The following is an 18,572-nucleotide window of genomic DNA, read 5'->3' as shown; positions in this document are numbered from 1 at the left end:
GTGACTACCATTCATGTCTCCAGAAATTCCCAAATGTCTCGTAAGGGGCAAAATGCTTCCCTACTTATTCAGAACCGTTATTTAAATCATGTATATATAGCAGTGGTGTCTATGTCTGTTCAGCCAATCTCTCTCTATTTTTTCACTATGGAAGAATTTTCGTTGTATCTGTGCTTTCCAATATGTGGTTGTATGCATGGAACCCATGCAAAGAATGGGAACTTATGAAGATAGTTGAGTTTTCTGGGGTAAGGACTTAGTTAACTAATTATTATTATATTTTTTAGATTTACAGTCATGTGGATGCCATCATGTCTACTTAAGTTTTTTGAAAAATGTATTAAAGAAATAAGGAGCAGCTATTTACTTTGTAATTTGATTATTCTGCAGCAGGAAAAACATATAAGAGTTTTGAAAAACTTACGGGTAATTTAATTTTCACTATGACTTTTATAATCTTAAAAAAACTAGTCAAGTCTCACTGTAAGTAGAAAATTTTCTTCCTGAAACAGATGCAGAGAAAAGGAACAGAGAGACATCACATCATAAATTTAAAATAAAAACATGTTTACATACATTGTTTTCCGTATTTTATTTCTTATTTATAATTCTTGGTATCATTTAATTCTTAATTTTTATTATTGAATAGTCCTGAAAAATTATTTACATTTATTTCATTTTTTATACTGAAAAATTGTGACAAGAAATCATACATACAGTTTTAAGAAAATCCTTGCTTTTTTTTTACTATAATTAATTGAAAAATAAAAATGAAAATTCCTTTACTAGAGAATAAAATCTGATGTTGTAAATTAGAAGACATTCCCAGGAAAATTATTCTCCTGCTTGAATCTTAATTTTACGAATATGTTCTAAAAACAAGATGGAAGTATCTCAAAAATATAGCTTTATTTCTCTGAAAAAAAAAATTTCTAATATTTTGTCTCATAGGCAGAAATCGTTATTGCATAGACAAAAATTATGCCGGTGTTCTTATTATTTGGGATAGAATTTTTGGTAAGTAAAATGTATTAAAATCAAAAAATTAAATCAGCTTCTTTATGTACAGGAAACGAAATCTCATATCCTTAATGTTTATCTTCCAGGGACATTTGAAGCAGAAAATGAAAAAGTTGTGTATGGTTTAACACATCCCATTAATACATTCGAACCAATCAAAGTGCAGGTAACATACTTGTTTTTTAATCTTTCTGCGTTTATATGATTTCATAAATCTTTAAAGAAAAATCAGCTGTTGAAAAGTGGAAGTATATTAGAATAACGTGAAAACAATTTTTAAATATAGAAAATTCAGAAATGACTCTGGTACACAAGCAAAAGTTTGAATTCAATTAGGCAAAATACATTTGAAAACAACTGATTATAAGAATTTTCAAATGTATCTACTGCCTAGAATGAAAGTGTCTTTTAAACATATCCTTTCCCAGAGCAGATCTGAAATATATTCATGTATTCAGTAGGAGCAATAGCAACATGTATAATTAAGGCTGATCCCACAGTAAGAAAAATATTTGCTTTCAGGGTGCATGACTCCACTTAGAAATTCAACATGAGGCCTTTGCATTGCTCTTCTTGGACCCAAGTGTCAGGAACTATTACAGATTGGTTAAATCTGTGCATTACCTCACTTGCTAAGACTTGTCAAACTGGACCAGTTTTCTGTTAGACATGTGGTACTAGTTGTTCATCGGTCTCAATGGTTGGCACTAGAGAAATGAGGAATGTCTATGAAGCTCTGATCTGTCAGAGGCAGACCACCGCAAAGCCACCTGGGGTTAGGCACTCCTAAATGAGAAAAAGATAAGAATCCTTGAAAAACTGAAGAGGTTGGTCAATGACAGCTCTGTACAGGGGACTGCTTACAACATTCTGCAAGTGAGGAAATTACTAGCTCATGTTGGGTCAGCATTTCCAGACTACTTCGAGTTTCACTGAAAGTTGAAATAACACAATTGTTGACATCTATTGAGCTTTTACTATGTGCACTGCTAACAGCGCAGCAGAAAAATATTTAGTGTAGCTATTACTAAAATCTTATGCAGTAGTGACTCTTTTTATTCCCATTTTCTACTGGAGGAAACCGAGGTTCCCAGAATTTAGAAAATTCACCCAAGGTCACAAAGCTTGTTAGCTGTAAACTTAACCAAGGTGGGTTGAAAGCTAAGCCCAAGACTTGCTTAACTCAGTACACTGTGCTGCTGCTTTACATAAAAGGCCATAACAAATTGCCTTCACTTAGTCAGTGAAAGTCATGTTTTTCTTTTCTTTTTCTTTCTCTGTCAGCCAGACTGGAGTGTGGTGGTGCAATCTCAGTTCACTGCAACCTCCGCCTCCTGGGTTCAAGCGATTCTCCTGCCTCAAAATCCCATGTAGCTGGGACTACAGGCACATGCCACCATGCCTGACTAATTTTTTGTATTTTTAGTTGAGACGGGGTTCCACCGTGTTACCTAGGATCGTCTTGATCTCCTGATCTCATGATCCGCCCCCCTTGGCCTCCCAAAGTGCTGGGATTACAGGCAGGAGCCACTGTGCCTGGCCAAAAGGCATCTTTATCTCCTAGTACACCAAAAGAAGAAAGGTGATTTTCTCTCTTCTTTATTCTCAACTACATGGCATTTCTCTCTGAGTCTCTCAGGTAGACTTTTCTAAGAGTATGATATGGCCGGGCGTGGTGGCTCAGGCCTGTAATCCCAGCACTTTGGGAGGCAGAGGCAGGTGGATTACAAGGTCAGGAGTTCAAGACCAGTCTGACCAACATAACAAAACCCTCTTTTTATTAAAAAATAGAAAAAAATTGCCTGCCTGTAGTCCCAGTTACTTGGGAGGCTGAGGGAGGAGAATCCCTTGAACCCAGGAGGTAGAGAATGCCGTGAGCCAGATTGCGCCACTGCACTCCAGCTTGGGCAACAGAATGAGACAAAATAATAATAATAATAAAGGAATATGATACATTTTTCAGGAGAATAGAGGCAAATATTTTGGATCTCTTCTTAATAATAAGCTTTATATAAATACAACCAATTGAGAAATAGTACATTGAAAGCTACCTTTCCTCACTTCATGTAGCAGTTGTCTCCTTATTGCAGCCATTAAAAAAGAGATAGACAACTTCATCTGTATCCTCTAGGGCAGAGCTTGGCAAACTCAATGTGCATGTGAATCAGAGGATCCTAGTAAAATGCAGATTCTGTTCAGTAGGTCTGTCGTCTGGTCCAAGATCCTTTGTTTCTAAGCAAGCCCCTGTGTGAAGCCAGTGCTGCTGGTTGATGGGTGATTTCTTTCAGAGGCAAGTCTTTGGGAGTGTCTTGCTGAGGAAAACAGGATTTATAACTGAGATAGAATGAGAAAGTGAATATTAAATACAATGAGAGCTGCACAAATAGTGGGATGATTTGAATTTTGAGAGGAACAGTGGTCAGAAAATCACAGGTATTTATGAACAGCTGCTGAAGCTCTGTTGGGTTCAATTCTCCAGATCTTTCCTCTCACATTTCCTATAGCATAGTAATTGTCACAAGTGGGTCTAAGATTAGTCTTTTATATGTTCATTTATATTGTCAGAAATGTCAGAAATGTTGTGATAATTAGGAATTCTTGAACTTACAAAAACATTTACTATTTTCACCTCCATTCTTTATATGCAGCTAAATTTCTCACCTATTCTTCAGAGGCATCGAAGCAACTTAGGATGGGTTCCGCCAGACAGAAGGGTTTTGTTTGTTGGTTTTCCTTATTATTAGGCACGCATCATTCACCTTGCCCTCCTTTTGCATCACACATTTTCAGAGCATTGGGAAATAAATAAGTGAAAAACAGTATTTTCTTTTAAAACATGATCATGTATTTCTTATGGCTTGTTTCCAGAATGATAGAAACAAAATTGTAGTCAGTTTCTGAAATTACAAAGCAGGTAAGTATATTAATGTACATTGTAACTTCTAAGCACATTTGTTTTCTGTATCTTGGTTCTTATTATTGCAGAGCCAAGCTAAGTTTGTTTTTTTTTTTTTTTAAGACGGGGTTTCACCATGTTGGTCTGGCTGGTCTTGAACTCCTTACCTCAGGTGATCCGCCCACCTTGGCCTCCAAAGTGCTTGGATTACAGGCATGAGCCACTACGCCTGGCCTCAAGCTAAGGTTCTACCTAACATTTACCTATTCCTCAGATCTATCCCATTAATCCATTTATGCCTGAGGTTGCAATTTTTTGAATTTTTGCAGTCAGACCTTGGCAATTACCTGTAGTAGTAGAATATAAATAACTCCTACAGGCTTAGCGTTCCAGTAATGGAACACTAGGCATAAATTGTTAAGTTCTTAATTGTTTAAATGCTTCAGATTCCTTATTGTGATATTCTAAGCAATTTTAAAGTTTTATTTATAATCTTTAAGGTTCAAATTGTTCAAAACACAGTGAAAATAATAGTAAAATCACAAACTCTGACAAAGCCTAAGCTTGTTTCTCCATTAATTTATTTCTATATTTATCATAGAATTCACCTCTAGAATCTACAGCTGATGCTCAAACTTCAGGAGTCTTTTTAGTCTCCTGGTGCATTATCATCATATATGTATCCTAAATAGCAAATGTTTATTGAACACTTATTACATGTGGGTACACTTTTCAATTCTATACATGTCAAATTCATGATATTTAAAGAATGTGGATTCCTGCTATGAGACTAAAGGGGAACTTTTGCCTGTCAGCAAACTTTTTAAATTACAGAATATGGACCATTTGATACTCAGAAGTCTACTATCACAAACTATTACAGGATTTTTATAAATATATATTGTCTGTAATACAATATAGTAAATTGTGAATTGTGTTTTAAATACAGATATGTAATCTTTATATGTTGCCATGTTCAACTTTTGTATCCATGGAGCAACACTTAGAAAAGTTGTCATTGGCCGAGTGTGGTGGCTCACGCCTATAATCCCAGTACTTTGGGCGGCTGAGGCAGGCAGATCATGAGGTCAGGAGTTCAAAACCAGGCACGTCAACATGGTGAAACCCATCTCCACTAAAAATGCAAAAATTAGCCTGGCATGGTGGCGTGTGCCTATGATCCCAGCTATCCAGGAGGCTGAGACAGGAGAATCACTTGAACCTAGGAAGTGAAAGTTGCAGTGATCCAAGGTTCTGCCACTGCACTCCAGCCTGGGTGACAGATCAAGGCTCTGTCTTGGAAAAAGAAAAAAAAAAAAAGAGAGATAAGGTGTCATTAGGCAGGGATGTTGAGTGCACACGATGCTAATTAATTCCACTGGAAGCAAAGCCTCTTAACTCATTTTTTTTTTCTACGTTGCTGATTGTTCAAACAATTGCCCTGTTTTTATATTTCAAAATTATAATTTTATTGAACTTCAGAAATATTGACAATAACACACTTAATAGTACACAGAGTGTACAGAATAGATTACAGCATGGAATGCAAGTACACATTAATTTCCAATCATGTATAACATATGTTTTAAAATATGTAAATTACCATGAACATTAATAATATACATAATATTTTGTATTTGATCTTTCTACCCTATTTGTTTGAAATAAGCTCTTTTTTTTTTTATTCTTTCTAGTTTCACCACTTATTTTACATATGGACTGCATTCTGGGCCACACCTGGATTCTTCAATAAGTTTTCTGTCATATTTAAAGGACCAGGATGGGGTCCAGGTAAACCAAGACTTGGTCTAAGTGAAGAAATCCCAGAGGTAAATAGAGTTCACAAAGCTGGAGATGGGGAAGATTCGTCTCATATTGTCAGGTCTACAGCCAGCCTGTACATAGGCTCTTTTCATGCAAATCTGTAAAAAGATGTTCCCTCAGTCGGATGCAGTACTGTGGTTCTTAACCTAATGAGTGTCCACCAACTGTGTACCAATTAAAGGAGAGCCTTCTCCCAAGTGAACTCTGCCTCTTACCTGGGAGCACAGATTGTGGAGCAGAGCTACAGAGGCTGGTTTTCAAATCCCTTTAACGCTCGCCTTTGTGTAGGGCATAACTTCACAAGTACATGCAGCTCAGACACAGAGTCCTAGAATGCTAGAGATGGAGGAAAACTTAGGAATGAGTCAGTCTGTCTGACCTTAATTCCACTCATGAAAAACGGAGGCCCCCAAAACAGATGCATCTAAAGTCACATCATTGAGTCAAACTGTAACTATATTCCTTTTATAGTAGAGTAGGAGAATTACATACGGAAACCACATTGAAACCAAAAATTTAAAAATGTAGATCTTTAAAACACAGGAACCCAAATGAAAAATTCAGTTCCAACCCAGAATTACTCTTCTGGAGAAGAAAGAGAAGTTTCTTTTTAATAGAATGTAGGTTCTGATTTCTTAGCAAATAAATGCCGTGAATATTAATGTAGAAACAATTACCGAAGTAAATGATTCTTGATTTCAAGGATGATATGATACTATGCATACAAAAGTTAGCCTGTAGTATTTCAAGGAAATAAAATAAGATGTTTTATTTAAATATTATTATTTTGGGCCAGGTGTGGTAGCTCATGCCTATAATCCCAGCACTTTTGGGGGCCTAGGTGGGCAGATCATGAGGTGGAGAGATTGAGAGCATCCTGGCCAACATGGTGAAACCCTGTCTTTACTAAAAATACAAAAATTAGCTGGGTGTGGTGGCATGTGGCTGTAATCCCAGCTACTCTGGAGACTGAGGCAGGAGAATTGCTTGAACTCAGGGGGTAGAGGTTGCAGTGAGCCAAGAGAGTGCCACTGAACTCCAGCCTGGCAACAGGGCAAGACTAGGTCTCAAACAAACAAACAAACAAACAAACCAAAACACAACGTGGATTTGTGGATTTGGGGTCAAACTGTAATTATATTCATTTTATAGTAGAGTAGAAAAATTAAATACAGGAACCACGTTGAAAATAAAAAATTAAAAATGTTGATCCTTAAAAGACAGGAACCCAAAGGAAAAATTCAGTTCCAACCCAGAACTTGAGTTACTCTTCTGGAGAAGAAAGAAAAGTTTCTTTTTGATCATTTAGAATATAAGTAGTGATTTCTTATCAAATAAATGTCATTAATAGTAATGCAGAAACAACAGGAAAAGTAAACTACTCTTGATTTCAAGGATGATACTATGTGTATAAAAGTTAGCCCTGTGATGTTTCAAGGAAATAAAATAAGATGTTTTATTTAAATATTATTATTTTGAAAAAATCCTAATCTAAATAATGATATTTTCTCACTCAGTTACCAAAGCTTCTGGGAATAAGTTTCCCAGACACTTTTGTTTATGTTCATAATTAGTTGTGCAGCAATTTACCAACTTGATACAGGTAAAATAATTTTTATATTTCAACTAAAAAAAGGTTGTTTGCTATGATCCATTTATTATTTTTCTTTCTGTCAATAAATAACTCAAAGTGAATACAATATTTTAAAGTTATATGAGTGAAGGAGTCTGTGTTAAAAAAAAAATAGATGTAGGCTGGGTGCAGTGGCTCACGCTTGTAATCCTGGCATTTTGGGAGGCTGAGGCGGGCAGATCACAAGGTCAGGAGTTCAAGACCAGACTGGCCAACATGGTGAAACACCACCTCTTCTAAAAAATACAGCTATTAGCTGGGCATGGTATCTCTTGCCTGTAATCCCAGCTACTTGGGAGGCTGAGGTAAAAAGACTTGCTTGAACCAGGACCCAGCAGGCGGAGGTTGCAGAGAGCCCAGATTGCTCCACTGCACTCCAGCCTGGGCTATAGAGCAAGGGTCCATCTCAAAACAAAACAAAACAAAACAAAACAAAACAAAACAAAACAAAACATAGATGTGTAGCATTTTGGAAAAAGTCAAATGCTAGAGTAGAAATGTAGTTTATTGGAAACAACTTTTCTGAAGTTTGCAATAAACAACTTTAGAAAAGTTTATTCCAATAAAATAGTATTTTTCTTTGAAGCATGATTACCTGCCAAGATCACCTTCTGTTTTTGTTGTTGTTGTTCTTTTGTTAGTTTGTTTTTTGAGACAGAATCTTGCTCTGTCACTCAGGCTGGAGTGCAGTGGCATAATCTTGGCTCACTGCAACCTCGCCTCCCGGGTTCAAGCAATTCTCCTGCCTCAGCCTCCTGAGTAGCTGGGAGGCTACAGGTGCATGCCACCACACCCAGCTAATTTTTGGATTTTTACAAGGTTTCACCATGTTGACTAGGCTAGTCTCAAATGCCGGATCTCAGGTGATCTGCCCACCTAGGCCTCCCAAAATGCTGGGCTTATAGGCATGAGCCACCGTGCCCAGCCCCTACCTTCTGTTTTTTTTTTCTTTTACTTTGCTGTCATATATGATCATCAACATGTTATCAAATAGGGAAGATCCAACCCATTCATTTTGGCTGTCTTTATTATTCACACGTATTGCTGAATTAGTTCTTATGCTGCTCGTTAAGGCAGACTACATCATAATTGTAATGCTTTTAAAATGAGAAAAAAGTTTCCTAACTTACAGACAGGTTTCTGTTTTTTAAAATTATGTTAGTTTTTTTTTTTTTTAATAGCAGATACTTTTTTCAAATATCTCTCCTAGTGTGAATTTCAGTAAGAGAAATAAGTCTGAAGCAATATAAAGGAAATGGTTCTTTCTTGTCGATGTAGGTCACCGGGAAAGAAGTTCCCTTCTCATCACCCGCGTCTCAGCTGTTAAAGATATATACAGTTGTACAGTTTGCTTTGATGTTAGCATTTTATGAAGAAACCTTTGCAGATGCAGCTGTAAGTAATGTCTGTTTTAAAGAGTGTGAAAACATTATCTGTTACTTTGTTTGAAAATGAAAATAAGCTCCCCAGATTAAGGTTATGATTTGTTTTTCTCTGTAGTTGTCTGCTGTAATTTTGGCAGCATCTCACATTTAAACAGGTAAAACAATTCTTCTAGATGACTAAATGTAAATGAATTAATTCTAACCAAATTGCTTCTATATAGAATGTTCACTAAGTGGTATGCTGTTAATCTGTGTGATAAATAGGAAATAATTTGCCATAAACCAATTTTATAACAATTAAAAATACTTCAGAAGTCAGAACTAAATGTGTGGGAAAGCATGTTTTTCATCCATTTCAACATATTTGCCTTCATTTAGAGAATTGCCTGATATAATTACTTTAAAGAGTTTTCAATGTAGAGGTTAATTCCTTTAGTTTGACCTTTCTAAAGCATTCAGAATATTCCAATTTGTCTGGTGCAAATAGAAGAGCACTAGACAGGAGTTAGTTCAGAGATCACCACTTTGGGAGTCATTTTTTGGCCATCAAGGAATCCTCATACTACCTATATTTCAGAAAGAGCAAAAATAACATAAAGTATAAAAAATATGCTGTAAATTGCAAAAACAAACAAGAAAACAGAATAAAAGAACATATTTTGTTTTGTTTTATAGATTTATTTATGTTATATTCTTTATTAAAAATTAAGAATAGTTCTAAAAGGTACACAAAAGAGGTAAGGTAACTAAATTGTAAGTAGGTAAACTAGAAAATAGTGTAAAAAATTGCTGTTTTTATGCTTTGTTACTGAGAAAATGTGCACCCCATTAAAAACCTCAATGAATCAGCAATGTTGAAAGTTACATGGTAACTCTATGAATAATGGTGATATTGGAAAGCAACAGAGGTGGTTTGTATTTGCAGCAAAGTGGTGGTTAGGATACCCCTATTCTTTTTTTTTTTTTTTGAGATGGAGTCTTGCTCTTGTCACCGAGGCTGGAGTGTAATGGCAAGATCTCGGCTCACTGCAACTTTCCCCTCCCGATCAACTGTTTCTCCTGCCTCAGCCTCCCAAGTAGCTGGTATTGCAGGTGCACGTCACCACGCCTGGCCAGTGTTTGTATTTTTAATAGAAATGGGGTTTCGCCATGTTGGCCAGACTGGTCTTGAATGCCTGACCTCAGGCAATCTGTCTGCCTCAGGCTCCCATAGTGCTGGGATTACAGGCATGAGCTACTGCTCCTGGCTGATACACCTATTCTTTAAGGTGTATAGGGCACTTAAAATTGATGGATAAAATATACAAAAATATAATTGTTAAAATGCACAGAACAGCTGGAAAAAAATCAAAGGACACCTAAGGAGCTAAAACTGTTGACAATATATGAATCCAGTGAGGCAAGTGAACATATATTCTAATAGCTATCCTAGCTGTCATTTCTAAAGTAATTAAAATAAACTTTTAAAATACAAAAATATGATAACAGCATGTAAAACTCAATGACTTTCACAGCAGCTTAAACTAGTACATTAAAAATGGACTAAAATAATCATTCATTACACGGTACTAAAGACAGTAGCTAAACAGATTAAAAATGTGAAAGAGATGTTATCTTCAGACATGAAGAACTCTGAAAAAGTCTAAAAAGAAAATACAGCAATCCAGGAAAAAACTTAAATGAATAAAGATAGGATTAGTATTCAGTGAATACAGAGAAGAATTAATCATTATTTTCAAGAAACAATATGGGTATTATTGATAGACAACAGTCAATGTAGTCAAAAACTCCATAAGTAAAATAAACAATGTATGCTGAAAAATGAATCTAATCTGAGAATATTGTTAATAATTTTAATATAAGACCTATGGAATTATTTTAAGTAATTAAGCACCAGTATAATAATCTAAGTATGATGATGCCACTGTAACAGTTCTGTATATTCCATATGATTTATATATTGAATTATAAGGAAAGAAGTCTTCTTGAAATAGGTCCTGAGCAGGATTTTTAGTTAGGAGTGCTAAGCGGGACTTTTTAAACTGTATGTGGCAGAAATTCAACACAGAGTGGTTTATTAACTAACGTAACTTTAAAGTTTGGGACTGTTACTTCTTCAGACAGTGCTGAACCCAAGATGGAAAATAATGTCATCAGAAATCTTCTTTTTTTCTGGCAGCTATGCTTTTCTCAGTGCAAATTCTCCTGTAAACTATCACCCTTTATAGTGGTAAGATGGCTAGCAGTTTACTCTAACTTAAATACTGCCATACAAAGAACCCCACAAGTAAAAATACTCAAATTGAGCCTGATGCCATGGCTTGGTTTATCTGTACATCACTGAATGAATCCATGTATGTGATCAGGTCTGGAATATATACACAGTCTACAAAAGGGAGGTCAGGGTCAACTACACAGGATCCACATGATCTATGAAAAAAAACAGTGGCTTGAAAAAATATTGAAGTGATAGATTATAGAAAAAGGGAAATAGGCTCAAGTAGGCAAATATAACAAAGTTAGATCTATATAACATAATAGATGTTCTCAATCATTTATAAAATACCTAGTTACATATAAACCTGCCTGTAATTAAGATATTTATGGTATGAGTGTCCATTAGATGTCTTCTTTTCTAAAAAACAGAATTTCCAATTAAATTTATTTGGAATATGGCAAGTGTTTCCAGGATTGATTGCTTCAGCAGTTCAGACATTCAGAGCTTTAAAAGGGCTTCTCTAATACCTTTGGATTTTATCATCATAAAATAATGATGATAATAATAAAATAAAATTAATAAGATGCTCTAGGAGTATTGAATTTGCCGCCTTTGGTCAAAAGCTGTGAGGGCTTTTGACCAAAGGCAGCAAATTCACAACTCCTTGTTAATTTTATATTTCATTTTATTTAAGAGGGAAAAAGCACACACACACAAACAGGCATATTTCTTCCCAGCAAACTTCCTTTCATGTCTCATTTTTCAGGACGTGCCCACACTAACCCAATAACTAACATCAGGTCATGAATTAACTATGAGTGAATTACACCAAGTATAATTTTTACCCTTAGGATAGAGTGGTGCTCACTTCTCCCTGAGCACATTCCTCATTTATAGCTAGACAAAATGAGCACAGCATTAGTACAAAAGACATGGGAGGTATATGTTGGTTAGACAACCAATAGTGTATGTAATGTGTCCTGCTAAATAGATTTTCAAAAAGTTGTTACAGAGATTATTGAATAATGCATTGAGAAAAGGCAATTTAATTTTTTTAAACTTTTTTTTTTTTAAGTTCTGGGATACACATGCAGTTTTGTTACATAGGTAAACTTGCGTTATGAGGGGTTTGTTGTATGGATTATTTTATCACCTAGTTATTAAGCCTAGTCCCCATTAGTTATTTTTCCTGATCCTCTTTCTCCTCCCATCCTCCACTCTCCAACTGGCCCCGTTGTGTGTTTTTCCCTCTATGTGCCCATGTGTTTTCATCATTTAGCTCCCACTTATAAGAGAGAACATGCAGTATTTGGTTTTCTGTTTCTGTGTTAGTTTGCTAAGGATAATGGCCTCCAGCCCCATCCATGTGCCTGTGAAGGACATGATCCCATTCTTTTTTGTGGCTGCATAGTATTCCATGGTGTATATGTACCGCATTTTCTTCATCCAGTCTGTCATTGATGGGCATTTAGGTTGACTCCATGTCTTTGACATTGTGAACAGTGTTGCAATGAACATATGGGTGCATGTAACTTTATAATGGAATAATTTATATTCACCTGGACATATACCTAGCAATGATATTGCTGGGTGGAATGGTCTTTCTGTCTTTATGTCTTTGAGGAATTCCACACTGTCTTCCACAATGATTGAACTAATTTACACTCCCAGCAACAGTGTATAAGCGTTCCTTTTTCTCCACAAGCTTGCCAGCATCTGTTATTTTTTGACTTTTTCATAATGGCCAGTCCGACTGGTAGGAAATGGTACGTCATTGTGGTTTTGATTTGCATATCTCTAATGATCAGTGATGCTGGGCTTTTTTTTTTTTTTCATATGATTGTTTGCTGCATGTATGTCTTCTTTTGAAAGGCATCTGTTCATGTTGCCTACCCACTTTTTTATGGGATTCCGTACTATACTTTTGTTGGATTCGTAATTTGCAAATATTTTCTTCCATTCTGTAGGTTGTCTGTTTACTCTGTTGATAGTTTATTTTGCCGTGCAGAAGGGCTTCTGGGCTTTTTTTGATTGGTAGGCTATTACTGCCTCAATGTTACAGTGCACTGTTGGTGTCTTCAGGATTTTAATAGTGTCCTGGTTCAGTCTTAGGAAGGTGTATGTATCCAGGAAATTCTTCTAGACTTACCAGTGTATGTGCATCTAAGTGTTCATAATACTCTCCATTGTTTGTACTTCTGGTTATTGGCAAGATACTCCTTGTTGGTTTTGGTAGTGTTTATTTGAATCTTGTCTTTTCTTTATTAATCTCACTAGCAGTCTATCTGTTTAATTAATATTTTCCCAAAAACAGCTCCTGGATTTGTTGATCTTTCCAATGGTTTTTCATGTCTCAACATCCTTCAGTTCAGCTCTGATTTTGGTTATTTCTTGTCTTGTGATAGCTTTGGGATTTGTTTGATCTTGGTTTCTCTAGTTACTTAGTTGTGATGTTAGGTTGTCAACTTGAGATGTTTCCAACTTTTTGATGTAGGCTTTTAGTGCTCTAAACTTCCCTCTTAACACTGCCTTAGCTGTGTCTCAGAGATTTTGGTATGTTGTGTCTTTCTTCTCATTAGTTTCAAAGAACTTCTTGATTTCTGCCTTAATTTCATCATTTACTGAAAAGTGATTCAGGAGCAGGTTATTCAATTTCCATGTAATTGTATGGTTTTGAATGACCTTCTTAGTCTTAATTTCTAATTTGATTGTGCTGTGGTCTGAGAGACTGTGGGTTATGATTTCAGTTCTTTTGCATTTGTGGAGTAGTGTTTTACTTTCCATTTGTGATTGATTTTAGATTATGTGTCATGTAGCAAAGGGAAGAATGCAAATTCTGTTGTTTCTGGGTGGAGAGTTTTGAATATATCAGGTCCATTTGGTCTAGCGCTGAGTTCAGGTGCTGAATATCTTTGTTATTTTTCTGGCTGGATGATCTGTCTAATATTGTCAGTGGGGTATTAAAGTCTCCCATTATTATTTTGTGGGAGTCTAAGTCTCTTTGAAGATCTCTAAGACCTTGCTTTATGAATCTGGGTGCTTCTGTGTTGGGTGCCTATATATTTACAATAGTTAGATTTTCTCGTAGTTTTGAACCCATAAAGGAATGGAGGAAAAATCTACCAAGCAATTGGAAAACAGAAAAAAAGGCTGGGTTGCAATCCAAGTTTCTGACAAAACAGACATTAAAGCAATAAAAACCATTTTAATTTTAACATTATTTTAAAACTTCAATGATTGGTGTTGTCAGTATATATTTCTTTTTTGTGTGTTCAAAATTAGTAACCAAATTATTCTCCATATAGGAACCCCAATTTTAAACAATAGATACGTTTGTATGTGCTCTCTGTCCGAATAAGATTTTTTAAAGAAAAAGCCACAGGGAAACATATAATAGACTTTTCTTATCGTAGAAAATAATGGGTTAGATTCTAAATTCCATTGTGTGAAGCAAAAATAGGAACTAGGATACTATGGGGCCAGACAATTTTTGAAAATATAGTGATTGGAAATATAGTTACTCTTTGTTCTACTTACATGTGCTAGAGCTGATGAAACAAATTGTATATTGTACCAGGTTTGTTTGCCTTTAGCCCCCAAAATGACAAAATTTGAACCCAAGAATTTCTTTCAGGACCAAAGCTTTTGTAACAGTGGCATGAACCACATCACTCTTGGCAGTGCACACACACACATCAAACCACCCAAATGCTTAGACTTCATATTTGTTTAAAGTAAGATCTCATAACTAACCCCTCACTGATTACTCTGTTTACAACAAATATATAAACGTAATATGTTCACCCCAAATAGGACTAAAATGTACATCATTAATAGAGCTTTCATAGTTGAGTAAAGCCAAAAGAAAAGCCAGGCTATCTTTATCTAAATATCCAGCTCTTGAGATACTAACCAATGTTGAGTACAGTTCACATAATTGATTTTTATTATTTGTATTAAATAAAATCTCTAAATACCTTGTACTGATTCACAGAAACAAAAGATGGAGATTTGCTCATTTTAAGCTATGTGAGCCTCCGTGTTAATTTTGAAATAGTGGCCATTAACATTTGAATGCCTGGGCATGAGTGAGTGCTTCCTGGGTAAAAATGTAACTAGACATTGTGTACATTAAAAGATGTGACTTATAGCATGGTTTTCACAAGATTTCTCTGCTGTATGAAAAACTATTTGAGAAATTTATGTAGATATATTGACAAAGAGAAATATCAAGTGTTGAAACCCTTTTCAAACTGAAATGAGAGTTGGAGACAGCTTCACTCCTGACAGAGATTAATTTTGAAAGGTGCATTTGCTTGTTTCCCACATGTGTTTTTCTTTGCTGAGAACATGCTGTGTGACCAGAAAGAAAGGCTGCTTATTTGCAAAATTCTATAGTGCCTTTCTAGTCTCAGGGATGTCTAAAAGCATACAAAGACATTAAAATCCAACAGTAATATTTTGTTCAAGATTCACTGTAGCCAATAATCACACAGAAAAGTTGTGGCTGACTTGTAACTGGGGGCCCTGCTGTGTTTCCACAGCCTTTTCTGTTTATGCATATATTAGAGAAGATAAATACTTACTTGTTTTATGTATGCAAGTTCTATATAAATAATTTGGGAGTCAAAAAAAGTAATTTGATGGCCACCACAAAGGTGTAAAAGACACATTCCTTTCTTACTGAAACTTGCAAAGCATACATTTACATACATAGTGTTTAGTTTGGTGATATGACCCACAGACTTTTATGTTGATTTTGATTTAGTAATGCTTGAAAAATTAATTCCTCAGCTGCCAGAGTCCACTTCATGGGGCAATATCATGAATACATGTTCGCAATAAAAATACGTATTACGCTAGCATGTTCTCCAAACTAAAATGGAAAAAGCAGTGCTTCTTTTAAATAATTGACATGCCGAAAACAGTTTGAATATTCAATAAGGTCTTATAATAAGATGTGTAATAAAGTTACTGCAGATATATGTGAACACAGATTACTTTGATGATATATTTCAAGTTAACAGGGCATCTGAGAGTATCCAATAAAAATTTGGAAACATTTTTATGTTTTTTAATTCCCCTGAATGCCATGCTCTGTAAAACATTATGGGCACTACAGTTTTGTAACTCATGTTTTCATGTTGGCATTTTTTAATAAACCCGCTGAAAAAAACCTTCTGTAAAAAATCAACATATTTTGGTCTACTCTCGTAGCAGAGAGTGTTACTTGCCCAGATCTAGCTTAGGTTCTACATGAAAGCTTTAAAGTCAATGTCCAAAGTATACTGTTTTTCTCTAGTCTATCCCTTTGAGATTTAATTTTCTTAAGATTTTAGGTGGTAGCTAAGATAATGTGGGAAAAAAAAAAAACGTGGGCCAAAATGAGCATCAATTATAACATAAAGCCATGAAATGAATGTAATGAATGTGTGGTAAAGGATGCCTTCTGATGAAAGCTAACTTTCAAATTAGCATAGACTACAGAAATGTAGAAAAGTGATCATTGCATTTTCCTAATTATAATACATTATTTTTGTCCACTATATTCAAATTTATTAATAAATTTGAACATTTAATGTCATGTGCATCAAATAATGAAATGTTAATTTTGAAATTAAATGTATCTTCATATCACTACTAGTCTTTTCTAATTTGGTATCAGGCAGCTTTAAAAGCTGTCATATAACAAACTTTTAAAAGTTATCATATAAGAAACACAATCAATGATAACCTCATAATTTAAATTATGATCTCACTTTGATTTATTACGTATATGTAAAAACTAAGCAATTCAGCTTTGGAAACTCCAAGTCTAAATGCACAGTTCTTTGGAGTGACATTTCCTCATTAAAAGTCTTCCACATAGAGAGGCCGGGCACAGTGGCTCACGCCTGTAATCCAGCACTTTGGGAGGCCAAGGTGGGTAGATCACCTGAGGTCAGGAGTTTGAGACCAGTCTGGCCAAAATGTCAAAACCCCATCTCTACTACAAATACAAAAATTAGCTTGGCATGGTGGCAGGTGCCTGTAATCCCAGCTATTCAGGAGGCTGAGGTAAGATAATCGCTTGAACCCAGGAGGTGGAGGTTGCCAAGATCACGCCACTGTACTACAGCCTAGGTGACAGAGTGAGACTCTGTCTCAAAGAACTGCAACAAAAAATGAATCCATTTAGAAAGAAAGTCTGGTCTGTCTCTCTCAAACTGTCTTTTAACACCTTTTCTTGTCCATATTTTTGAGCATAATGAAAGGTATGTAGTTTATAGATCCATTTGTTTCTTAGTGAGGAAATAAAAGTTTCCTATTAAAAAAATATGAGGAAATTTGATTTCACTGATTTCACTGAGATCTTGAGGAAAACACAAATTATTCAGAGTGGCTTCACAAAATAGTTTTATTGAGCATTCAAGAAAGATAATATGTTAACAAGGGACTCTTTTAGCAACTATTGTAGGATCTTTCTTTGCTAGGGGTTTTGAGTCTTAGACTAATTACTGCCCAATACTGAGGCACAACCCTTTCATGTTCTCTACTCGGTGAATATCCAGTGAATCATGAGGATTTTCAGTCAATCTGGTAGAAATATGCACGATACACATAATGGGTATTGTAAACTCTGATCCTTTTCTGTCCCCAAATAACTTCTTCAGCGTATTATGCATAAGTTGATATACTGAAGACTTGACAGGCACTCTGCAAATTTTTAGGATTCTCTATGTATACAACTCTCTCCTCTTTCGGTACTCTGTTTTCCAAACACTAGCCTCTTTGGTTTCTCCCAAGTCCTGGATCCTTCTCTGCAATTCAGAGGATCCATCATGCTCCTTTGGGTCCCTCTGTGTTGCGACCTAGAAACTCTCAAGCTGGGAAACTAGTGCAATAGGGATCATGTCATTTGCATCCCATTTCCCTAAGGTCATTGTTCTTTGTTGTCTGGTGCTCTATGATTTAAGAATGATCATTTCAGATATATTGCTATTGTTTGTTTTTTCAGGTAGGAGGGCAAATTTTGTATTGTTAGGTACACATCCATATTTTAATGGAGTAGAACCATAGTATCAAATACAGTTGCCACATATCTAATATTTCAGTATTTACAAAATACAATATAATCTTTGGATTTTATTTCTTACAAATTTTTGTAGAAACTGATGAACTTCATGTCAATCCAATGTTTTCAACTATATATTAATTACACTTTTTAGCCAATATATTTTCACCTTTGATATATTTATTGTATTTGCTTCTTGCTTGAAATTCTAGCAAACGTTTATTTTACTTATATCCTTTTTAGTATGCTTTAGTAGTAGACACCTAGGGAGTTCTGAAAATTTAGAAAAAAATAAGATAGTTAATATTGACAATTATTTTAAAGAGCAAGAAATTCTTTCAAGACAGATTCTTGAGACCCACATATAATTATACATCGCAGTATGGTGTCACATTGGACTCTGCTCTCGTGTTTATGTTTTAACACTGGGAAGCATCTTCAAGCCTTAGGATTCAGCATGACAAATCCGCAAGCTCATGGCACCTGAAAGGTGGAGTTATCAAGCCATAGAGATAATGAGGGCAGTAGGATAAGTGTGCCAG

The 18,572-nt window shown here is 35.4% G+C and overlaps 1 protein-coding gene across 5 annotated transcripts in view; it reads left to right on the top strand.

Annotated features, from left to right (window-relative positions):
- Positions 1 to 18,572, top strand: part of AGMO (alkylglycerol monooxygenase) — a 374,417-nt gene that overhangs the window by 170,467 nt on the left and 185,378 nt on the right. For all 5 annotated transcript variants that reach the window (XM_074379552.1, XM_003938665.4, XM_074379554.1 and 2 more), the window contains exons 7-10: positions 952 to 1,017; positions 1,107 to 1,186; positions 5,611 to 5,745; positions 8,652 to 8,768. In XM_074379552.1, coding sequence (XP_074235653.1) covers positions 952 to 1,017; positions 1,107 to 1,186; positions 5,611 to 5,745; positions 8,652 to 8,768 — 398 coding nt within the window. The remainder of the gene's footprint in view (positions 1 to 951; positions 1,018 to 1,106; positions 1,187 to 5,610; positions 5,746 to 8,651; positions 8,769 to 18,572) is intronic.

This window comes from Saimiri boliviensis, chromosome 10 (assembly GCF_048565385.1).
Source record: "Saimiri boliviensis isolate mSaiBol1 chromosome 10, mSaiBol1.pri, whole genome shotgun sequence".
Taxonomy (NCBI): Eukaryota; Metazoa; Chordata; class Mammalia; order Primates; family Cebidae; genus Saimiri; species Saimiri boliviensis.
The sequence above is the reverse complement of the archived record's forward strand: the minus strand, read 5'-3'. Positions and strand labels throughout refer to the sequence as shown.